Source organism: Ylistrum balloti, unplaced genomic scaffold, assembly GCF_031769215.1.
Source record: "Ylistrum balloti isolate Yb309-2 unplaced genomic scaffold, AGI_CSIRO_Ybal_v1 Utg370612, whole genome shotgun sequence".
Classification (NCBI taxonomy): Eukaryota; Metazoa; Mollusca; class Bivalvia; order Pectinida; family Pectinidae; genus Ylistrum; species Ylistrum balloti.
In genome coordinates this window covers 2,210,156-2,232,649 of record NW_026782376.1, presented here as the reverse complement: position 1 = coordinate 2,232,649, position 22,494 = coordinate 2,210,156, and the positions used below count along the sequence as shown (strand labels likewise).

The 22,494-nt window shown below is 33.8% G+C and overlaps 1 protein-coding gene across 1 annotated transcript in view; it reads left to right on the top strand.

The window, feature by feature from the left end:
* The window catches only part of LOC132556982 (otoferlin-like), a 220,725-nt gene that overhangs the window by 119,277 nt on the left and 78,954 nt on the right, over positions 1 to 22,494 (top strand). Inside the window, exons 23-29 of the mRNA XM_060221446.1 lie at positions 2,756 to 2,917; positions 8,115 to 8,183; positions 11,619 to 11,753; positions 12,580 to 12,741; positions 13,102 to 13,273; positions 19,904 to 20,035; positions 20,494 to 20,624. Coding sequence (XP_060077429.1) covers positions 2,756 to 2,917; positions 8,115 to 8,183; positions 11,619 to 11,753; positions 12,580 to 12,741; positions 13,102 to 13,273; positions 19,904 to 20,035; positions 20,494 to 20,624 — 963 coding nt within the window. The remainder of the gene's footprint in view (positions 1 to 2,755; positions 2,918 to 8,114; positions 8,184 to 11,618; positions 11,754 to 12,579; positions 12,742 to 13,101; positions 13,274 to 19,903; positions 20,036 to 20,493; positions 20,625 to 22,494) is intronic.

The following is a 22,494-nucleotide window of genomic DNA, read 5'->3' as shown; positions in this document are numbered from 1 at the left end:
TGTGTTTGAAGCAGCCAGATCATCTCTCGTTGTTGCCCAGTGGGTAGCAGGTTTGGAATTTGTTGATCCAGTGTTGTTACTTACTGAGGCATTGCTGGTCACCCCAACTCCTGCAGTGGTCAATGGGTACCACCTGCATGTCATGCCACATGTGGCTTGTCATGTTGAAATATCTTGCTACAAGCAGATCTGTGTCTTTCTGTTTAATAGAACATCTGTGATTGTTGATCCTGAGATTAAGTGACATTTCGGTCTCCTCCACGTACTGTTAATGGCCGTTGACCTCACATTTGATTGAATTGGTAATGTGAGTATACGGACAAAGCTTGCACCTCTTACTGTTACATGTTGCAAAACAGCCAGTTGCAGGAGTGTGGGAAGTTGTTGGCAGCTTACTGCTCACCACCAGGTCTTTGATGTTTTTTTGCATCTGTGATAAGCTAGTATTAGTGGTTCCGGGAAAATGCTCTGAAGTTTACTGGACGACAGCACGATTTGTCAGGGTTTCTTGAAGATCATTGACAATGGTGGCATGCCAGATGTAAGGTCACCACACGAGGCACTCTCTCAGTTTTTGGTCTGACTTAGTATTCAAGTGTACTAGCCATGTGTAGTTCTTTAACTCTATCAATTTCATGGTCAAACAGAGCTGCTTTATTTCCCCTGTTGAGTAAACGGCTTCTAAAGACGTCATTGTCAGAAACAACTAGATGGACGAAGGTACTGGTCAGTGTCCAAGGGGTTAATCTGTGCTTATTTCTCCATTGGTGAGTATTGAACAAGTGTCCAAGAAAGTGTTTTTTCTCTCTGGAGATGTCAGCAGTTGACTTAATGGTCCTGTGGAATTTGTTTGCAAAACAAATGAAATTCTCAAGAGATTCTCAACACTGATTTGTAGAAAGTGCTCTCCATTGAATGTGAAGTTGTTCAACATGAGCACCAACTTCAGAAGTTATAACAGACTATCTGTTGAAGGATGTGTGTACTCCCTAGTGTCCCATGCTGTACAGCAAACTAAGATGCCATCCTTGTGTGGGATGTTGGTGTACAGGGAGACTACATCCATAGTTACCAAGAACGTATCTTCAGGTAGATTGCTACATGGTGTGTTTTCAGATTGTCTATGGCAGCTTTCAGGTAAGATGGTAGGTCTTCCACATGAGGTCTTAAGTGACAATGAACTTTGAATTTTTTTTCTTTGGATGGCCAATCGAATTAATGATAGGTCTACCAGGGTTACCAGTCTTGGGGAGTTTTTGGAGGAGGTAGAAATTGTCTGCCCTTGGGGAATCACAGCGTACAAATTCTGTTGTATCTGTATCTATATCGCCTTTGTTAAGTATCCTGTTAATAGTAGCATCAACCTATTGAGCATGTTCTAATGTCAAATCATGATCGATCTTGTCAGCTGGTTTGATCACAATACCATTGTTCTGTTCTCCCTTCCTTAGGTTATTTCCTTGCGTATGGGTTTTAGTGAAGACTGCATAATGTACCAAGATTTACATAAAACATTTGATAATATTTGTGTCTTGATAAAGGGGCAGATTGCCTCGAAAATTTGACAATTCACTTGTCTGTACTTTCGTCATTACTTCATTGATCGTATATATAAATATTATCTGTTTTTCTTTTCTCTTAAATCCTGGAAATTAAGACCTACAAAAACATGATTTTGCATATCATGGTGTTATGCAATACATTTAGAGCAATTTATACACTTGTAAACTTATACGATCTCACTGTATATCAAAAATAAAAAATGTGCACCTCTATGTATTAAGTAGTTTTCATATCACTTACATTTTGTAAATATTACAGTTTCACGATTTGAAAACTGCACATAAACTTGTGAATGATATGATCAATAGAATAAGATAACAGGATAATATATACATCAAATTATTGAACAGGTCAAAAATTTGTATGAGTATATGCGAAATTAAGGTCAATGTATTTATAACTATGAGGTCAAGGTTATAATAGTAATATTTATATGGTATTTTGATTTCATCTCTAAGTACATATATTCTGTCAACACTCATGCAATCAGAATTTCTAAAAGCCTAGCTCACTTTTCATGGGTTATGAAGTGATTGAGAACTGGATTCTTGGCAAAGTGATGCATCTAACCTTTTTCTTTCAAGCAATGATGATCAGTCAGTTCCTTAGTAACACAGTAGTAAAAGATCTTTTGCACTTTGGCTGCTGACCATAATATAGTTGTGACTCCAAGAAAACTTCAGGAAATAAAGATAAAAAAGATAAAAACCGACAGAGAAAAAAACTAGAATTACAAAACAAAGACCTTGATGGTTTTGTTGAGTATAAATTTGTTTACTTGTTAGTTTTGTCTATACTATCGAAACTGGAATTCCTGAAAGATGTGTGTAGCATTTAGCTTTTTCAATGGTACCACACTGTATACTTGACTTGGAAATGGAGCCGTTAATGTTGTATAATGTTTATTGACATGCTATTTAGACAAAAAGTAAATAAGTAAACATATAAAAATGACTGATTATTTTGTGCAGTTACCTGTTGATATTTGAACATGTCATGTCAATCCTTGTTTTCAATGTCATAAAGATTAATGTGTTTTAGCCTTACTTGAATTGTTGTTTGTTAACAAAATATAAGAGATTTTGAACAAATATGAACTATATATGAATTTTAGAAATGCCCTGCAGCTTTGATAATGCTTTCAAACGATGTATATGATTTTTTATTTGGTTGATTTCTTTTGAATGTATAGGGCAAGTCCGAGTTTATTGGACGATCCATTACAAAGCCAGTGGTCAAGAAAAGCAATGAGAAATACGAAACGCCGAAATTTCCTCCGCGTTTGGAATGGTGGGATGTCCACAGAGGGCCAGATCGTGCCGGAGAATTGCTGGCAACCTTTGAACTCTTACAGGTAACCAATCACTTTCCTGCACTTTAGGAATGTCTGAGTCACACTTGTCAAGCAGCATTATCCGTTTATGATTTTCAGCATGATATTATAAAACAGTGATATATATCGAAAGAAATATAACTGTGAGTAGAAACAAGTAGCGATCATGAATATAGTCCATGGTTTTTGTCCGTGAATCGTCAAGCTTTTCAATAGACTTGCATGGAGTGAATTGCCCCATTTTCAACATACAAAGCTTGCATACATGTACAAGACGGTCTGTAGTTAGGATAAAAGTGAATGATGAAAGGATGAAATCTGCATGTTGTAGTCACAATATGGTCGCCTTGTTCTTTTGAGAAATTTTTGTACAATATCTAGAAATAAATCATTGCCGAGTCTTTAAAATCTGATATTTTTTTTCATTGTTCAGATTGAAATTGATTTGTTCTTTGAAAGTTTTATTCATATATAATGTTTTTGTACAAAATTATCTCCCCTAGATTTGAAATTATGTCCCTTTGACATGGCATTGATTTCCTTTCCAATATCTTAAATCAGATGATGTTAGTGGCTTCTATATTGGAACAAGTTTTGTAAAGAAACCATTGATATAATGATAGTTACATATATATATATATATATATATTAAGTATATATTTTTGTAATCAAGATGCAAAAATCATCTACTTTTTATTTTCTAAAATTTCAAAGTTTAAAATGTTATCAGACTTTTAATTGGAAAAAACAGAGCTATCATTTTAATATTTTAATAAATTTGCTGAGTAAGCTTTTATTTGATTGTAACCCATGCTTGTTAGACTGTTTTTAATCTGTTATCTTATTGTCAGATTTGGTATAGTATATATGATATATTCTATTATTCTTTTGCCTTGATTTATATGATATCTTGCTATGTGTTAATATGTCTTCAGTATTGGATCTTGTTAGCTTAATTGTGTTGATAATCTGTTGGATACTTCGTTTCCTCTGGTAATTTCTTAATTCTTCGCAATAGTCTATCTTCCATTGCTTCATCTTTTTCATTCTTTCATTTATTTCATTTGCTATGGTAAAACATCTTTTGTTGTTTTTTGTCCAGGAATCTAACATTTTTATTGTTGCCTTTTTTAGCCCACCATCTATCTAATAGATGTTGGGTTATTCAAATCGCCCTGCGTCCGTGGTCCGTGGTCCGTCTGTCCGTCCGTCGTCCGTCCGTAAACAATTCTTGTTACCGCTATTTCTGGAAAAGTTCTGGATGGATCTTTCTCAAATTTCATATACAGGTTTCCCTTGGTCCCTAGTTGTGCATTGTACCTTTTTTGAACTGATTCGCATTCAAGATGGCCGACAGGTGGCCATCTTGGATTTTGGAAGTAAAAGTTTGTTACCGCTATTTCTGGAAAAGTACTGGATGGATCTTTCTCAAATTTCATATACAGTTTCCCCTTGGTCCCTAGTTGTGCATTGTACCTTTTTTGGACTGATTTGAATTCAAGATGGCAGACAGGTGGCCATCTTGGATTTTGGAAGTAAAAGTTTGTTACTGCTATTTCTTGGAAAGTACTGGATGGATCTTTCTCAAATTTCATATGCATGTTCCCCTTGGTCCCTAGTTGTGCATTGTACCTTTTTTGAACTGATTCGAATTCAAGATGGCCGACAGGCAGCCATCTTGGATTTTGGAAGTAAAACTTTGTTACTGCTATTTCTTGGAAAGTACTGGATGGATCTTTCTCAAATTTCATATGCAGTTTCCCCTTGGTCCCTAGTTGTGCATTGTACCTTTTTTGGACTGATTCGAATTCAAGATGGCAGACAGGTGGCCATCTTGGATTTTGAATCTAAAAGTTTGTTACTGCTATTTCTTGGAAAGTACTGGATGGATCTTTCTCAAATTTCATATGCAGGTTCCCTTTGGTTCCAAGTTGTGCATTATACCTTTTTGGACGGATCCGAAATCAAGATGGCTGACAGGCAGCCATCTTGGATTTTGAGAGTAAAATCTTGTTACTGCTATATCTGAGGAAGTACTGGATGGATCCTTCTGATATTTCATAGATATTGGTTTCCCTTGGTCCCTAGTTGTGCATTGTACCTTTTTTGGACTGATTTGAAATCAAGGTGGCCCACAGGCAGCCATCTTGGATGTCGACAGTAATACAGCACAAGCATATTGTCCATTATCCACCTGTAACTGACTGCTATCTAATAATACTTTGGGATCTTTTTCAAATGATATTTGCTAATAGGTGCTTAATAAAAATATCTTGTGCCATCTTTGAGTACATTCAATGAAGACCAGTTCATAAATATTTACAACACCTGTAACAAACAAAAAAAAATAAACAAATCTTCAAGAACTGAAAGCAGATCCTCAAATGGTGGGCGCCAAGATCCCTCTGGGATCTCTTGTTCAGATAGTCCTATATTATTTTCTATTTCCAAAAACAAAGGCCTAACTTTTTTTAATATACCTCTTTTCTATCTACTATGGTCTAGCATTCTCTGCTGTTCTATCTGCTATGGTCTAGCATTTACTGCTGTTCTAGCATTCTCTACTGTTCTATCTGCTATGGTCTAGCATTCTTTGCTATATATCACAAAATGATCGAGCAGTCTTGGCTATTATTTCTACTTGCTAACTGGTCTAACACAGATTTGCCTTGGTGCAAGGTTTGTCCAGGTGCAAACCCTAACTCAATTTTGTCAAAAACCATGCAGCTTTTTGTCTTGTTCCAATATACTTAATGATGGTGTTGGTTTGGTCTTAATTGTGTTGTAGATGTTAACAACATCTTTATGATATGTATTCATTTTACAACAATCGTGAAATAAATTAACACAACTTATGTATGTAAGCGCCACAGAGATATTTTTATTGTGGGAGGAAACTGTAGAACACAGGGAAAACCCATGTGGTTGGGCATGTGACCCCTTATTTTTTCATGTCTGTTCTGGGAATGGGACCCCAGATGACCACGTGAAAGGCGAGTGCCTTACCACTGCGCCACCCAACCACCTGTTAACAGTAACAACAGTACATCTGCCCTTTGGGTAAAATGAAAGCTAAGTGGTATGTCAGTAAGGTTGAGTTTGATATTTTATGGTATTTATGGTAAGGTGGGTAGGTAAGTGTACATAACAGGTGATTTATGGTAATTGGACAATAGTAAGAATATACTGTTATGTTGTACGAACATCTGAATTTATTCTTCATCTTTTATTCTGTCAAATCAGACTGTAAGTAGAAGTATTCCCCACTATCTAAAACCACAAAATGTATCAGTATATACGTATCATATGTATATTCCAAAAGTGGAATTTTTTTTACGTTATTCTGACAAAAAAAGCTTTCAGACATGTATGCTTTTAAGTCAATTCAAACTAAATATATGCAAACTTAATTCATAAAGAAAATCCACTTTTGAATAATATTACTTCACAGATATACATTGTATACAGCCCAAAATTATTTTTAAATTCATTGAATTTATTTCAAAAACAGATGATGTATTTGTCTCCCTTATATAGAAATTATCTCCCCTTCCCTCATTATAAACACATCTAGGTAATAGCCTTGACCTCAGGCATTTGCATCCTGGGCTGAAATGTGTCTCACTGCTTTTCTAATTGTGTGTCCACTATAGGCAGGTATGACCTAGCTGTTGTGATTATCAGTCAAGTATGGTGTTGGTCAAGTGCATGTGTACCAAGATTTTATGTGTTGTATATTTATAAAGGTCACTGAATATTTATAAAGGTTACTCACTATTTGTAAAGGTCACTCACTATTTAGAAAAGTCACTGGATATTTATAAAGGTCACTCACTATTCATAAAGGTCACTCACTATTTATAAAGGTCACTGAATATTAATAATAGTCACATTATCATAAATATTATTTCATTTTGTGAAAAGAATAGTCTCATTATTGAATATTTGAATAACCTTGTATCCTAAAGCCAGATTTGATAGCAAAATTTTATTGAATATCTCAAAATAGGTTATATTCCTTTGATATACTGACTTTTCATTAAAAAAAGTGATTCACTTAAAGAGAGAATTACCAGCATGTGATACTTGTGTATAGTAATTTCTGACAGCTGATTGGATATTGTTGTGTTCTCTTGTGTTGTTTGTTTTGGAGTCTGATACAAGTTTCAGTCACAATGCTGGAAAACTCTCTTTGACTCAAAGAGTAAATTTGATACAGGTACACAGTCTGTTGACACAGATATGGACTCAAATCACCTTTCATACTTATAGAAAATTTGAAATGACAACATGAAATTTACAGGTTGTAGTGTACTCATGATAACAAATAGACAGATGTAAAGTTTTGCATCTGTCTGAAATATTCTAAAATATTAAGATTGACAGGACTGCATTTTGTATTCTGTATTAAGAAATATTCAAACCTATGATGTATTACAATAAATAAGACGACAACTGGTAAATCATATTAGATTTAAAGTGCTGTGATTTTAATAACATCCAAGTTCAATGTGAAATTTCATATTCATATTTCCTCCACATTTAGTTTATTGAAGCTCTTTAAATGAAATAAAAATTCTGCCATGGATGGAAATTTGAAAATCATAATATGTGAATAGCTTATATCTGCCACAAATAAAAGAAAAATATATAAAACGAGGAAAACAGATTATCTCCCCTTCCCCCCAGTTGGTGGAAAAAAATTGAAGGACTTTTCTATATAAATGCACTGTTAGGGGTTCACTAATTCCCAAATTAACATACAGGGAAAAGGGTAGGTGGGCATTAAATTTCTGAATGGTATTTAAAGCAAATATTGCAGAAAGTCAGCATGAGAAAATGAAATGATCAAATACAACTGTTTATAAATAAGTATTTGATAGAAACATCTGTGTTGGAATTCAAAGATAATGATTGCCATATAACATCAATCCTGTATTCATTCTCGTAATTATGTATCTGGGTTTTGAATATATAACAAGCACTGTGTTTACATTACTGAACACTGGATGTTTTCTGATGTAAGATTATTAACTGTGTAAAAAGATATTATCTAAAATTATGTTTACTTATAATTAAGATGTAAGACATTGATATATGTATATCAGTTATTGTACGTGTGTGTGCGTGTGTGCTATTGCAACACCATGTTGTGCACCCCCTGTACGGGGCGTGGCTTTCCTCCCTGTGTGTAGTAATGTGTCATCCCCGTTTGTAGTTCCCCTTCGAGGAAGCTGACCTTCGCGAGGCCCATCTCACTCCGCCTCATGCCAGGAAAATTCCACTGGTATCATATGCCTACTACTTTTCTCCTGTTATTTTTGACATTTTTTGTTTCATATTATCTAGACTTTATTTTAAATCTTGGCTGTTTGTGCTTGGTATGTAGTTTTTAACTTCTTCGTATTTGCTGCTTACTAATCTTTTAATTTCACTGATAAGAAAATATTTTTTGCTCTGCTGTAAATTTCCATAGCTCGAAATTGTACTCATACTTATTTTTGAAAAATTGCATGATTTTTTGCATATTGAAAATCATAGTGTATAAAAAAAAACTTAGGAATGATACTATAAGAATGACACATGTCTTTGACAACTTAACAGGTGACAAAATCTCTTCAGGATATAGATAAACGATATGTGAGTAATGTGAAGGATTGATTGGTGATGTTATGGTGTAATGACCTTGGTCAGATGGTGTAATGGCCTTGGTCAGATGGTGTAATGACCTTGGTCAGATGGTGTAATGACCTTGGTCAGATGGTGTAATGGCCTTGGTCAGATGGTGTAATGGTCTTGGTCAGATGGTGTAATGGCCTTGGTCAGATGGTGTAATGGTCTTGGTCAGATGGTGTAATGGTCTTGGTCAGACAGTATGGTGGTATGGGGCATGTTTGGATGGAGTATTTTTGTTAGGGATGTGTTATATGGGAGGATGCACACTGCGGTGTAGGAGAGGTGTATGGTATAAGAGAGATGTTTGGTGTGGGATGATGTGTCATGTGGGATATGTGTGGTATGGGAGAGATGTTTGGTGTGGGATGATGTGTGGTATGGGATGGTGTGTGGTGTGGGATGATGTGTGGTGTGGGATGCTGTGTGGTGTGGGATGATGTGTGGTGTGGGATGATGTGTGGTGTGGGATGATGTGTGGTGTAGGATGATGTGTGGTATGGGAGAGATGTGAGGTGTGGGATGATGTGTGGTTTGGGATGATGTATGGTATGGGAGAGATGTTTGGTGTGGGATGATGTGTGATCTGGGAGGATGTGTGATGTGGGAGGGATGTGTGATGTAGGAGGGATGTGTGATGTGGGAGGGATGTGTGAGGTGGGAGGGATGTGTGATGTGGGAGGGATGTGTGATGTGGGAGGGATGTGTGAGGTGGGAGGGATGTGTGATGTGGGAGGGATGTGTTTTATTGGAGATGATTTGGGATTGATGTGAAGTGTAGGAAGGATGTTTGATGTCAAAGAGATGTTTTGAAAAGGACATTATAAGTAGGGTATTTGTGCTGCTAAAGGGGACATAACTCATTGTCTCAGTTTGTAACTTATTTCTTTATTTACTACCCAGTTCGATGCTAGTTAACCCTGTAGCAATATATTTAGAATCCTACAATAGTGTATATATACCATTCCCTTACAATACCCTATGTATGATGTGTGACCAGTCATCACAGCTCTGTTGAGTATATTATACTTGTAGTCTATGTCTGGCATTCAAACCAATGTTTGATGATCAACGTTAAGGATTCCAAGTTTTTACTGAATTTAATGATAAATTGGTCAATAGAAACCCAAAGTCATTGGTTTATTAAACATAGATAAACAAATAAATAAGTATATCACAGACTAATAGTTCAATATATATACACTTTATGTATAAATGCACATATATTCTTCTCTGTAGATGCACAATAAAATCCCACCCTAATGAGTCATAATGTTAATTCTTGGTAGATTCTACTTTCAATTATAAAGTGATGACAGGGTTTACATTTGTCTAGATTTGTAAACAATACTTCAAAATAATGCTGAATATCTCATTTGGTTCATTAGCATTATTGCTCACAAGTGTTTAGCACTACATAGATGATTTATTAGCAATAAGCCCAGTGTGCTATCATTTCCTACTCAAAGAAAATAAGTAACTTGTGGGCTTATTACATGACACTGAATTAGCACCTGTAAGGTAAGGATGGGCTTTATTTTTTTTATAGAAATAGGACTTATTGTGGGCCTTGTTTATGACAATGTTTTTTTTTTATAATTTTGAGTTTTTTTTTGTTGATAGATATTTATCAAGTAATAAGGTCACACTTGACAATATACCTACCAAATTTTTTTCAAGCTGATTTCAAATCAAAGATCCCATCCTTAAAATCATACCATTATGTGACGTAAGCAATTTCATCTTGATAGGGACTTTTATCAAAAAGTTGTTAGGTGAAGAAAACTATTAAAACAAATCATACATTTATATAAAAAATGTTTTATTTACTTACATCATTTGCTGAGGGAGCTTTTCTACATTTTATTTTGATTCTGAATTCATCATGCACCAGTACATTACATTATCACAACATTTTCTTGCATGTAAACAATCTGACACTCAGATCCAGCATACCAGCTAAAATTTGTTTCTCCTTTTACTTTTCTGCCCTTCCTTTTTCTTTTGACATGTGCTGTAACTGTCCAAATGTATGTTCTAATAACTTGAATATGTAAATGTAAAGCTGATCTGAAATATCTTTGATAATAGGGTAATAAATAAATAAGAGTGTTGGCTGTTTTGACATTTTCTACTAATGAACTTTATGACCTGGTGTCATCATTTGTTGCCTGTTTCTTGCTACAAGAGATGGCTATTAAATTGATTGAATGAATGACTTTGATTTATTTCAAGGTCAGGGGTCCAAATATGTGAAAAATGACATCCATTTGTAATATTATGATTAAAGAATTTTATCTATGTAAGTGACTTTACAAAGTTTTTAACAACTTCTTCTTATAAACCATGAGGCTTATGGTATTGTCTTCAGGTTTCTGTAGAGAAAATTCTGTGTAAATAAATGACAATGATACACATTCCATTATCTCCCATCACTCAAGGTCACATTGTCAGATTTGTTTGAATACTCAAACAACTACTTCTCTAGAAGTGTAGTTCCTCTTGGTGAACTTCCCACTTACAGATCAGAAAGACTGTTCAAATTTATGCAGACATTCAAAATGAGTTATATTTGATACGATTGTATCTTGAGTTACTGACATTGGTAACTCATCTTTTTGATCCATTATAAAAAAAGAAAGAAAATATTTCTTGGAAAGATAAAGTAATTTTAGTTCACTTGAATAGTTACACACAGTTTTCATTTCATTTCTGTATGCTTTGCATACACATTTCATTTTCATTCTTTTCACATTTTTATTTCTTTTGACTTTTATAAATCTCAAATCAAGAAATGGAAAAATTCAGATTAAATGTTTAAAATCTCTCAGTTTGCATTAAAATATAAGATAAATCACTCAACTCATGACTAAATATCTATATAAAAAATAGTCTCTATGTTTAAAATCTTATAATGTCCTTCTGATTCAGGCATCAATTAATGTTAAAAAGACATAAAATAAAAGGTATCAGCTGTAATAAGGCATAGAGTGGAAGAATGACTTTGTATATTATTTAATCATATCATGTCTTTTTATTCCTTCATCAGTTGGCAGCATTTGGCGACATGTCTGGGCAGGATTTACCTCCCCTTGAACTCCCAGCCGCCTCTGACAAAGATCGTGGGCCTATTATGCCCGTACCAAAAGGTATTCGGCCGGTTCTTAGCAAGCATCGGATAGAGGTAAGTTTAATTTGAAAAGTTTTAGAATTGTGTACAGTTCTGTGCTTCCCAATCCTCAGCATCTTTACGGAGAAGGAGTTCTAGAATGTAAATTATACTGACTATAAAGGTATTGTATCTACAGTTTTGATGTACTCAAAACAGGTCGTCAAAATATTCTGTAGTTTGATCAGACAGGATGTCAGAATATCCAGAGGTCAGATCAGACAGGATCTCAGAATACCCAGAGGTCAGATTAGACAGGATGTCAGAATACCCAGAGGTCAGATCAGACAGGATCTCAGAATACCCAGAGGTCAGATCAGACAGAATGTCAGAATATCCAGAGGTCAAATCAGACAGGATCTCAGAATACCCAGAGGTCAGATTAGACAGGATGTCAGAATACCAAGAGGTCAGTTCAGACAGAATGTCAGAATACCCAGAGGTCAGATCAGACAGGATGTCAGAATATCCAGAGGTCAGATCAGACAGGATGTCAGAATACCCAGGTGTCAGATCAGACAGAATGTCAGAATATTCAGAGGTCAGATTAGACAGAATGTCAGAATACCCAGAGGTCAGATCAGACAGGATGTCAGAATACCCAGGGTTCAGATCAGACAGAATGTCAGATAATTCAGGAACAGGATTAGAGATTTGACTGCATGCTGAAAATGCCTGAAAAAGTCATTTCTCTAAATCATGTTTTACAGTGAAGGATGTCATAACATATACTTATACCTTGCTGTTTTCAGATCTTATTTATTTTTGCAGTGAATTAATGAATTTTCCAATGAATCTTCTGGAGGTAAATGTCAGTAACATTTTCTTTTACAAAAAAAAGGTGTTGTTCTGGGGGGTGCGAGACCTGAAGCGTGTCCAGCTTACCTCAGTGGACAAACCTCGTATTGACATTGAGTGTGCAGGACAGGTCCTTCAGTCATCGATCATACAGACTTGCAAGAAAAATCCAAACTTCAATGTACCCGTCAAGTTCTTTGATGTGGTGGGTAAAGTAGAAATCTAAATGATATTAATGATTATTACAAAAACAAAGAAATAGACCACTAGAAAACTGCACATAATAGATATACTTAAATGTCAAGATAGAAAATATATCCAGATATTCCTGTTTCTGGAACGTAGTTTTGTCACCACTCTCTTTAAAAAAAAAATATCATTAACTGAAAAGTGATTTTGTTTGATGCTACAAGTTGATGTTCATTGCATTAATCAGGGAACTTTCTGTTCCAACCTTTCATACATAAAAAAGATAATTCAGACTTTTATATGATGATGAGGATATGATTTCAAAAGTTAAAAATGGGTTCATGAATATAATATACAATACATGTTTTTCCTACAGGAACTTCCAGAAAATGAGTTATATTGTCCTCCCATTACGATTCGTTGTGTAGACTGTCGTAATTTTGGGCGCTACGTTCTCGTCGGTACTCATGTTATCAACTCCCTGCACAAGTTTATGTATGTACCTACGACCAAGAAAGCCAAGTCAATCATCTCCAAGCTGTTTCCAGGTAAGGGACATAATTCATCTGACAAAGGAGCATAACTATATCAGGTTACTGGATATATTATGCTCATTTCATAGGACTCTTGTTTGGCTGATTTTACAAGGGTCCTCATACTATTTACATTCACACAACAAGCATCAATTCAATATCCAGGACATCACTGCCATTACAACTTCTATATCTGATATGCCGATCTGTAGCCTTAATTTCATCATGCTTGAGATAGACTTATTTTGATGTCATAAAATACATTTCAAACTGCCTTGCATCTCATCAGACAAGGGGTATAACTCCCATCTCATTTGGGGTTTTACATCAAAATTTATGTCAATATACTTTTAAATTCATTTCTTTTGCGTTTTTATGTATAAACTGCTTTTCTCTATATCAAACAAGGTGTTTTTTCCTGTTTTCTTTTTGGTGAGAGTGGTGGACAAATCACTTGTTTTTCCCCACTTATTTCTTGTTTAAGTTGTTTGTTTTGACAAAAATATAAACGGTTCAAATGATTTTTACCCTAGGTGAAGCAAAGGGTAAGTGGACATTGTAACCTGTGTATAGCCTAAAAATATTCACTGTCTGATTGCTGTGATGCAGCAAACTTTCAGATGAATCATGAGTTATCTCCCTTGTATAGTGGAGAAAGGAGAAACTCATGGGAACAGCACATGTTGTATTCCTAATGGCTTTCATTTACTGTAAACCAAGTTAATTTTTGCATATTTCACAGGCAAATAAAATCAATTGCTGTTAAATAGTTTTTAATCACAGGTACAGTAAGTAAATTTTGGTTTATGTTTCTTGTTAGCCGAGAGAAGACTGCCGTATAATACATCCTGTGCATATATGAAAGATAATTTCTGATAAAGAGTGATAATTACCTGTCAGGTGTAAAGTTATCTTGATTTAGTGACATAGAACATATTCCTTCACATTCAGTAAGCTTTTACTAATCTAAAAAGTTTTTGCAATATAATAACCTATATTTGGTCAAATACTTACCTGGAAATTGGATGACTCACACTTAAATTGTAACTTGTGAAATTAAATCCCCACAAGAAGTAAGAACACATTGAAAGTGTGAGTTTAAGTCACCAAGAAAATAAGTTGGTTTACAGTACCATATTTATCTGACATAAAGCCTTGTGAAAAAAAAACCGTATGAAGTGTATTTCTAGTAGAAATTCTATCAATAGTAATTTTTTTATATTGTTTTGTAATCAAACCCACCCCAACCATCACCCACCCAGCAGTCTTGACCTATTACTCCTTTAAATATGAATTAATGATGTAAGTACATTTAGATTTAAAAAAAAAATTGCTTCTTTAAAAAAAAATGCAAAAAGACTAGTTGTTTCTAAGGGGAAAAAATTCAAGCAAAGATTTTGAAACATAAACATTTTGTGAGCTCACTGTTTGCCACTAAAACATTTTTTGAGCTCACTATTTGACATTAAAACATTTTATGAGTTCACAATTTGACACTAAAACATTTTATGAGCTCACTATTTGACACTAAAACATCTTGTGAGCTCACTGTTTGACCCTAAAACATTTTATGAGCTCACTATTTGACAATATAACTTTTTATGAGCTGATAATTTGACATAACATTTTGTAAACAGTATTCTGGTCTTTTCTGAAAATAAATAGATATTCTACAAATTTTCTGACCCTAGTGTTTAGTCTGATTAAATACTAGAATGACACTATAACTTAACACTATAGGATGTTGTTTTATATATCCTCATATTGTCACCAATATTGTGTAGCTCTTTATATATTCATGACCAACTATTTGTTTTTTGTAAGTACCAAGTAACTCAGTATTACTGTGTTGATAATGAGTCATTATTATTTTCATAGCTCACTATTAGTTTATTGTGAGAGAGAGTTTATTAGCACAGTGTTCATTATGAGTTTCCTGATGATGAGCTCACTATTAGTTTATTGTGAGAGAGAGTTTATTAGCACAGTGTTCATTATGAGTTTCCTTGATGATGCGCTCACTATTAGTTTATTGTGAGAGAGAGTTTATTAGCACAGTGTTCATTATGAGTTTCCTTGATGATGAGCTCACTATTAGTTTATTGTGAGAGAGAGTTTATTAGGAGTTTATTAGGACAGTGTTCATTATGAGTTTCCTTGATGATGAGCTCACTATTAGTTTATTGTGAGAGAGAGTTTATTAGCACAGTGTTCATTATGAGTTTCCTTGATGATGAGCTCACTATTAGTTTATTGTGAGAGAGAGTTTATTAGGAGTTTATTAGGACAGTGTTCATTATGAGTTTCCTTGATGATGAGCTCACTATTAGTTTATTGTGAGAGAGAGTTTATTAGCACAGTGTTCATTATGAGTTTCCTGATGATGAGCTCACTATTAGTTTATTGTGAGAGAGAGTTTATTAGGACAGTGTTCATTATGAGTTTCCTTGATGATGAGCTCACTATTAGTTTATTGTGAGAGAGAGTTTATTAGCACAGTGTTCATTATGAGTTTCCTTGATGATGAGCTCACTATTAGTTTATTGTGAGAGAGAGTTTATTAGGAGTTTATTAGGACAGTGTTCATTATGAGTTTCCTTGATGATGAGCTCACTATTAGTTTATTGTGAGAGAGAGTTTATTAGCACAGTGTTCATTATGAGTTTCCTTGATGATGAGCTCACTATTAGTTTATTGTGAGAGAGAGTTTATTAGGAGTTTATTAGGACAGTGTTCATTATGAGTTTCCTTGTTGATGAGCTCACTATTAGTTCATTGTGAGAGAGAGTTTATTAGCACAGTGTTCATTATGAGTTTCCTTGATGATGAGCTCACTATTAGTTTATTGTGCGAGAGAGTTTATTATGAGTTTATTAGGACAGTGTTCATTATGAGTTTCCTTGATGATGAGCTCACTATTAGTTTATTGTGAGAGAGAGTTTATTAGCACAGTGTTCATTATGAGTTTCCTTGATGATGAGCTCACTATTAGTTTATTGTGAGAGAGAGTTTATTATGAGTTTATTAGGACAGTGTTCATTATGAGTCTGCCATGGTAATGAGTTCACTATTAGTTTGATGCAACAGTGAGCTAATTATGAGTTTTACTTAAAAATTGTCCTCAAAATCAGTATATCTTAGTTATATGTGTATCTAGTGTGATGCAACAGTGAGCTAATTATGAGTTTTACTTATACAGTGTCCTCAAAATAAGTATATCTTAGTTATGCGGAGCATGATAATGAGCTCACTATTAGTTAACTGTGACAGTGAGCTAATGATTTGTACTCATCATGAGCTCATCACAATAATATAAATGAGTAGTGTGTTCCTTGTATATCTTTATGTTTTTTATCACAAAAAAATTCACACTCCTTACGTGTTTATCATAATAGTGTGGTGATTGTGAGTTTATAAAAATGTAACAAGCTCATCATAAAATCATGATTTTTTCTTATACTTTGTCATTTTATTGTTGACATCTCATAACATCAAATTCTACACCATATCGTTTTGAGATGATAATCAGTCAAGGCAAAAGGACACATCTAAAAACTTTTACAAATATCAAAACATCAAGCTATATATATATATATGCATGGGAGTGGGGGGCATTCATATTTGAAGTTTTTTATATAATATAAAATTCATTAAGAATATGATTATACAATAACAAAAACTACAAAAAACCATATCACATTGATGAATTTAGTCAGAATTTAAGACTGAATAGTTCTGCTTTTGTAGTCTGTATTATCTTCTAACCATTTTGAAGCATGTACAGCATACCAGAATTGAACAGAAATGAAATAGGTACAATTTGATATCTATCTATAATGGACTGAATAATTCTCTACTTTTATTTTATACTTTATTCTAACTGTGGTCATCTTCTGTTTCTTTTCTTTTTGTTTATACCTTCTAAAAAATAATAGATACAATTAAAATCATACTGGAAAGGTCAACCAATTCATGTCATCATTATATATGTAATAATTAGGTCAAACATGACAAGATTTTCCAATTTTTTTTTTTTTTTTGAGGGGGGGGGGCAGCAAAATACATCTTCTTTTCATCCACAGACCTCATCAGTCTGTATTTTGTTTAAGACAAATTTTTGGTTTTCTTGATGAATTCAGTTTAGGCTCTGATAATAATAAATTTATATAAATTTCATTTATTTTACAATAATTGTGAAATAAGTAATTTTAGGTTGTTTTAATCACTCTGGATGGATAATACCCAGTTGTAGGAGGAAACCTGTGTACTAGGGGAAAACCTATGTGGGTATGCAGGGTGCTGTTGTTTTTATATTCAATTTAGGAAAGGAACGCTGGACTAGATGAAAGGCCAATCACTGTGCCACTCAACCACCCAAATCTGATCCTACAATTTATTTTTTTTATTATTCAGCTTTGTTGTATTTTTCTATTGGGTACAACTGGTTCTAATAATCGTGTTCATTTTTACTACATAGAGGGCGAAGGCCCCATCTCAGGTAGGAAATTGCATGGCCATTATATATAACAGTGTCTGATGGTCTGTCTCAACATCCATTAATTATCTCCCCTTAGATAATCTGCTAAATTGTACTGCTAGAGATAGAGATATTAGAAACATCAAATGGTGAAAAAGTGGTCACATTTTTTATCTGGCAATAAACCCATGTCTTGTAATAAGCCCGTCCATTTCTATTGCTGCTCAGTAAAATGAAAACAATGTTCTTTATCTTCTTTTAATAAGCCCACCCTTTGTTTATGGGTCAAAGTTTTTTGTCCTTTTCAGGGATGAATAAAATCAGATGTTTTTAAAGATAATTTATAAACAACGTTGATTTAGATATTTCAATAATTATTTTGTTTGATGAAATTGCTTTTGTACAATTTATATTGAGACAAAATTTCAAAAGTGCAAAGTGCTTGTTTGAAATTTGTAAAAGAAGCTTCAGGAAATGCAAAAGAAAGGAAATTTGATTGTAATTAGTATATAATTAGGGTTATCAGGATGATCCGTTATTTTGGTGAGGAAAGACAGGCCATCATATATTCCCCCAATGTATATATATATACAAACCCCTTATTTAATGCTGTAGTATATTTGTAAATCAAACTTTTGTAATTTTATCTTTAATAGCTACCATCCTATATTGCTTGATATATATTATTATATAACCTTTTTTCATTGTTACTACTTGAGATCTCATCATTTTGATGGATCTTTTTTTTACAAATTCAGAATTTAGAATTAAGTTGTTTGGCTTGTATGCAGGATTGCATTATTGGGGCATTTTGCTTTGAGCTTTCTCCCGATCTGAAAAGAAAGCATGCCGTAACCATTTCTTTTTGTCATAAGTTGATGATTTAATTAAGCAGCATTCCTACTAGTTAGGTTAAATTTTTTGGTTATACAGCAGAAATATTTCTCTCAAATCTTTTACCTAGTTCATAACATACTCTTGCTTACTGGATCTGGATCTTTGGACACATGTCTTTTCATATATACTCAATATAAAATAAAATGCTGTGTTATTTACTTGAATGGCTCTGTGACTGAAACAAGTAAAGACAGTAATTAAGACATAGTCAATAAGTTTCATTGTAAAATTTATATGTTGTCTTTAAGATTACAGATGGAATTTGAAGGAAGTAGATTGGATTTCAAATTTAGTGCTGTGACCAATGATGTTATTTAAATATATCTGAATACTCTCTGGTAAAAATTATTTAATGTCTAGCAATACCATTAATATTTAAACGATAAGGATATGTTTGATTTTGTCTGTAAGCTTAGTTTAGTTTTTTAGATGTTATAGGATCACAGAATAATAATATCAAGCATGATACCATATATTTATTTTACTTCTTAAAAATCAGTAGTTGTCATGCCACTTGGTCAATATTCTTTATAATGTTCATATCGCAACATATTCACCTAAACATTTTCCATAATTGATCAATATTTGTAATCCAAGCACCTTGTATAGTTTATGCATACTGAAATTTTCAAACAAATGTTGTGTAAATTAAATCATTAAGTATTCATGACTAAATATCTACAAATAAAAAAGTTTCTGTGAATCATTTTTTCATTCTCATTTATTAGATAAATATTTCTTTTTCTCCGTTCTTTATTCTTTTGCTTTCTTTCATAGTTCTCTAAGAATCACTTTAAATTTTACTTTTAACCTATTTTCTTTCTATTTGACTGATATACTGTGTATTCATCTTAATTTGTACCTGCAATTTGTCTTGTATAAATTCTTAATTATAATCTGCAATTACACACACTTTTTTCGATGTATGTGGATTTTTTCCATATGAAAGATACCCTTTCAGCCTGTCTGGTATTTCTACTCTCCTCTGTACTGTATACTGGTGTCAGAATTTGACACAAAACACTTGCATTAAGACATTTCCTTTTCAGTTTTGTAAAGAAGAATAAAAAAGTCTATCTAGAAAAATTTCAATAAAATACTCTTTGATATTAAACAATTCTAGGAAATCAAGTTGTTTAAGGCTTGGCATATTGCAGGCTTGTTGTTTCAATCCTGATTTCATTTAGAAAGATCAACAGAAAAATTAACTGCTTCACTAATAAACTATTGTCAGAATATTTCACCCATAATGCATCGCTGGTATTTCACAGGAAAGGACCCAGATGCACCAAAGATTATCAGCGACGGACAGGTGTCGGTGAAAGCAGACGATGTTGCTGTGACGATTGATGAGCGTCTACCACTGGTCCACAAGGATCCCCAAGTTAATATAGATACGGTTAGTCTTATTGTTAGGAACCTGCCATTTTATTGAGGGGTGGGGAGGGGGGTGTATGGTGTTATGCATGTTTGTACAGTCTGTTCCATCTGGTCCTGCTCCAAACTGATGTCATATCTTGAGGACCTTTCATTAGACTGAGGTGATCATCAGACAAACTCGGAGGTCACATTTGACAACTTCCCCAAATTCATCAAACAATTATACTAATATCTATGGGAGTGGGGTGGGGGTGTGTTAATGTCTCACAGACATTTCCTACCTTTGTAGCTTTGTAGGGGTAAAATTCCCTTGAATTGACATAGACTTGCCTCAGCCAGTAAAATCATGCAGCTATATACTCAGTACATTGCCAAAAAAATACAAAAGCTTGAAGAAAATTTGAGATTATCAAATGTCAGCATGCATATTGTGTTTGTAATCTTAACTTTGTTTTCTTATATATTGTCATTCAGGCTGCAGAAAAGAAGGAGAAGAAAACAGCTGAGAACAAGAAAAGGAAGAAGAGTTCAACAGAAGACGAGGATGACCTTGATCTCGAGAGTCTGGACTGGTGGAGCAAATATTTTGCTTCTGTAGACACTTTGATCATGGTAAGGTAGTCAGTACCTGCCCTCAAGGGTCTATGATGGTGTGGGTGGGTTATCTATGTCGGTCGTAACTAGTAACGTAATGCCAAGTATCTCTATCCCTACAAGATCAATAGCTGCCCCAGGGTGTATCTACTAAGTTTTGGGATTCCCATTAAGGGCTCCAGGAATCCATTGGGGGTAGAAAAGCTTTGGAGATAATTATACTTGTTCAGTTGGATGGGATTGGCAGAACTCAAAAGATTTCTCTTGTTTAAATGCTCTAGAGTTAAAACGGATGTCCTCTACATTACTTTTCAAGATTTACAAAGGTAATTGTTCAATTGAACTGTTCATTGGTCACAAAGGAAAACCCTACTTTATATTCATGGGTAGTAAAAGGATACCATACCTAACTGTTCAAGAGTTACACTAGTGAAGTCCTACCAAACCGTTCAAGGGTTACAAAGGAGTGTCTTACCACCTGTTCAAGAGTTATAAAGGGATGTTCTTCCTTACTGTTCAAGGGTTAAGAAGGTATGTCCTATCTTATTGTTCAAGATTGACAGTGGGGAAAAAATTCCTACTTGTTTATGTTTTACAATGGTTTCTCCTACATAACTGATCTAATTGTTCAAGTGTTTAAGTGATATCCCTACCAATCGTTCCATGGTTAAAGAACTGTGCCTTACTATTTAAGTGTTACATCTAAGCTTTTTTATGTTTATAAGATATGTGTTATCTGTTTGAATGTTCCAGTAAATAGAAACAGTGTTAAACCTCCTATGTATGGCTTTTTGTTTGTCATTGGTAATTCACTGCTTATAATCACATTAGTACTACATCCCATATTGATCGTGACCTTTGCCCTTTATTTGATATTGTGGGCTGGCTACGAATTCATTCTTTTCATTGTTTGTCTTCTTCTAAGAGTTTTATCATGTATGGGCTTTTTGAATTTGATTTGTTTGTGTAGAAGTCCTAGCGTATGTTATTGTGGCATGGGATCTGTCCATCTGTTGGTTGGTTTGTTCATAAAATCAAGATTTGTACAGGTGATGCAAGTGAGGCTTTTTTCAGAAATAAGAGCACAATTTATGGCAAGTTATTGACAAAAACAAATAGTCAATCAGCTAGCAAGTTATCTAAATTTATCATTTAATGGGATTTGCTACCTTGATATGACACAAAATCCCTTCCTAGGTATCCAATTGTTGACAATATTTAACGTTTATTGAAAGTAAATCTGAAGAAAATCTAACACATATTTGAAGGGAGATAACCCAAATTTCAGGATATAAATGTGTATGCTAGTCAAGGGAGATAACTCTGATATCATAAATCATGAAATTGAAAATGTGAAGCAATTGATTTAAAATTACAAAGCAAATTATATTACAGATGATTAAGGTGCTATGGTGTTTTGATAATCTGGTCTTCAAAAAATTATAATTGAAAAGTAAAAAAATCAAGACAAGAATTAAGATACATAGATTTATCCATTAAAATTCAAACAACATTAAAGTATTATTTCTAAAAAATTAGTAAGAAAGCAATCTAGGAAACTTGGAAAGCTGATTTGTTGCAATGTAGCACAGGACATGATAGAAATTTGTCACAAGACATATGCAATGCAGTTGATAAATCAATATTTTGAAGGTCCACAATTGAAGTTTTACAAGAATTCAAAACTGAAGTGTATATTATTGGAAAAGTTTTTTTAACAAATCATAAAATACACAGATAATTAACTTTAGAGCAAGCTTCCAAGTCATTGAGATTATTTCAATTATCTTTAAAACAGACAGATTTTTATAAACCAGCAAAACATTTGTTGATGCACATATTCACTATGTTAACTCAATAGTTCACCTAGCTACATTAGGTACTATTC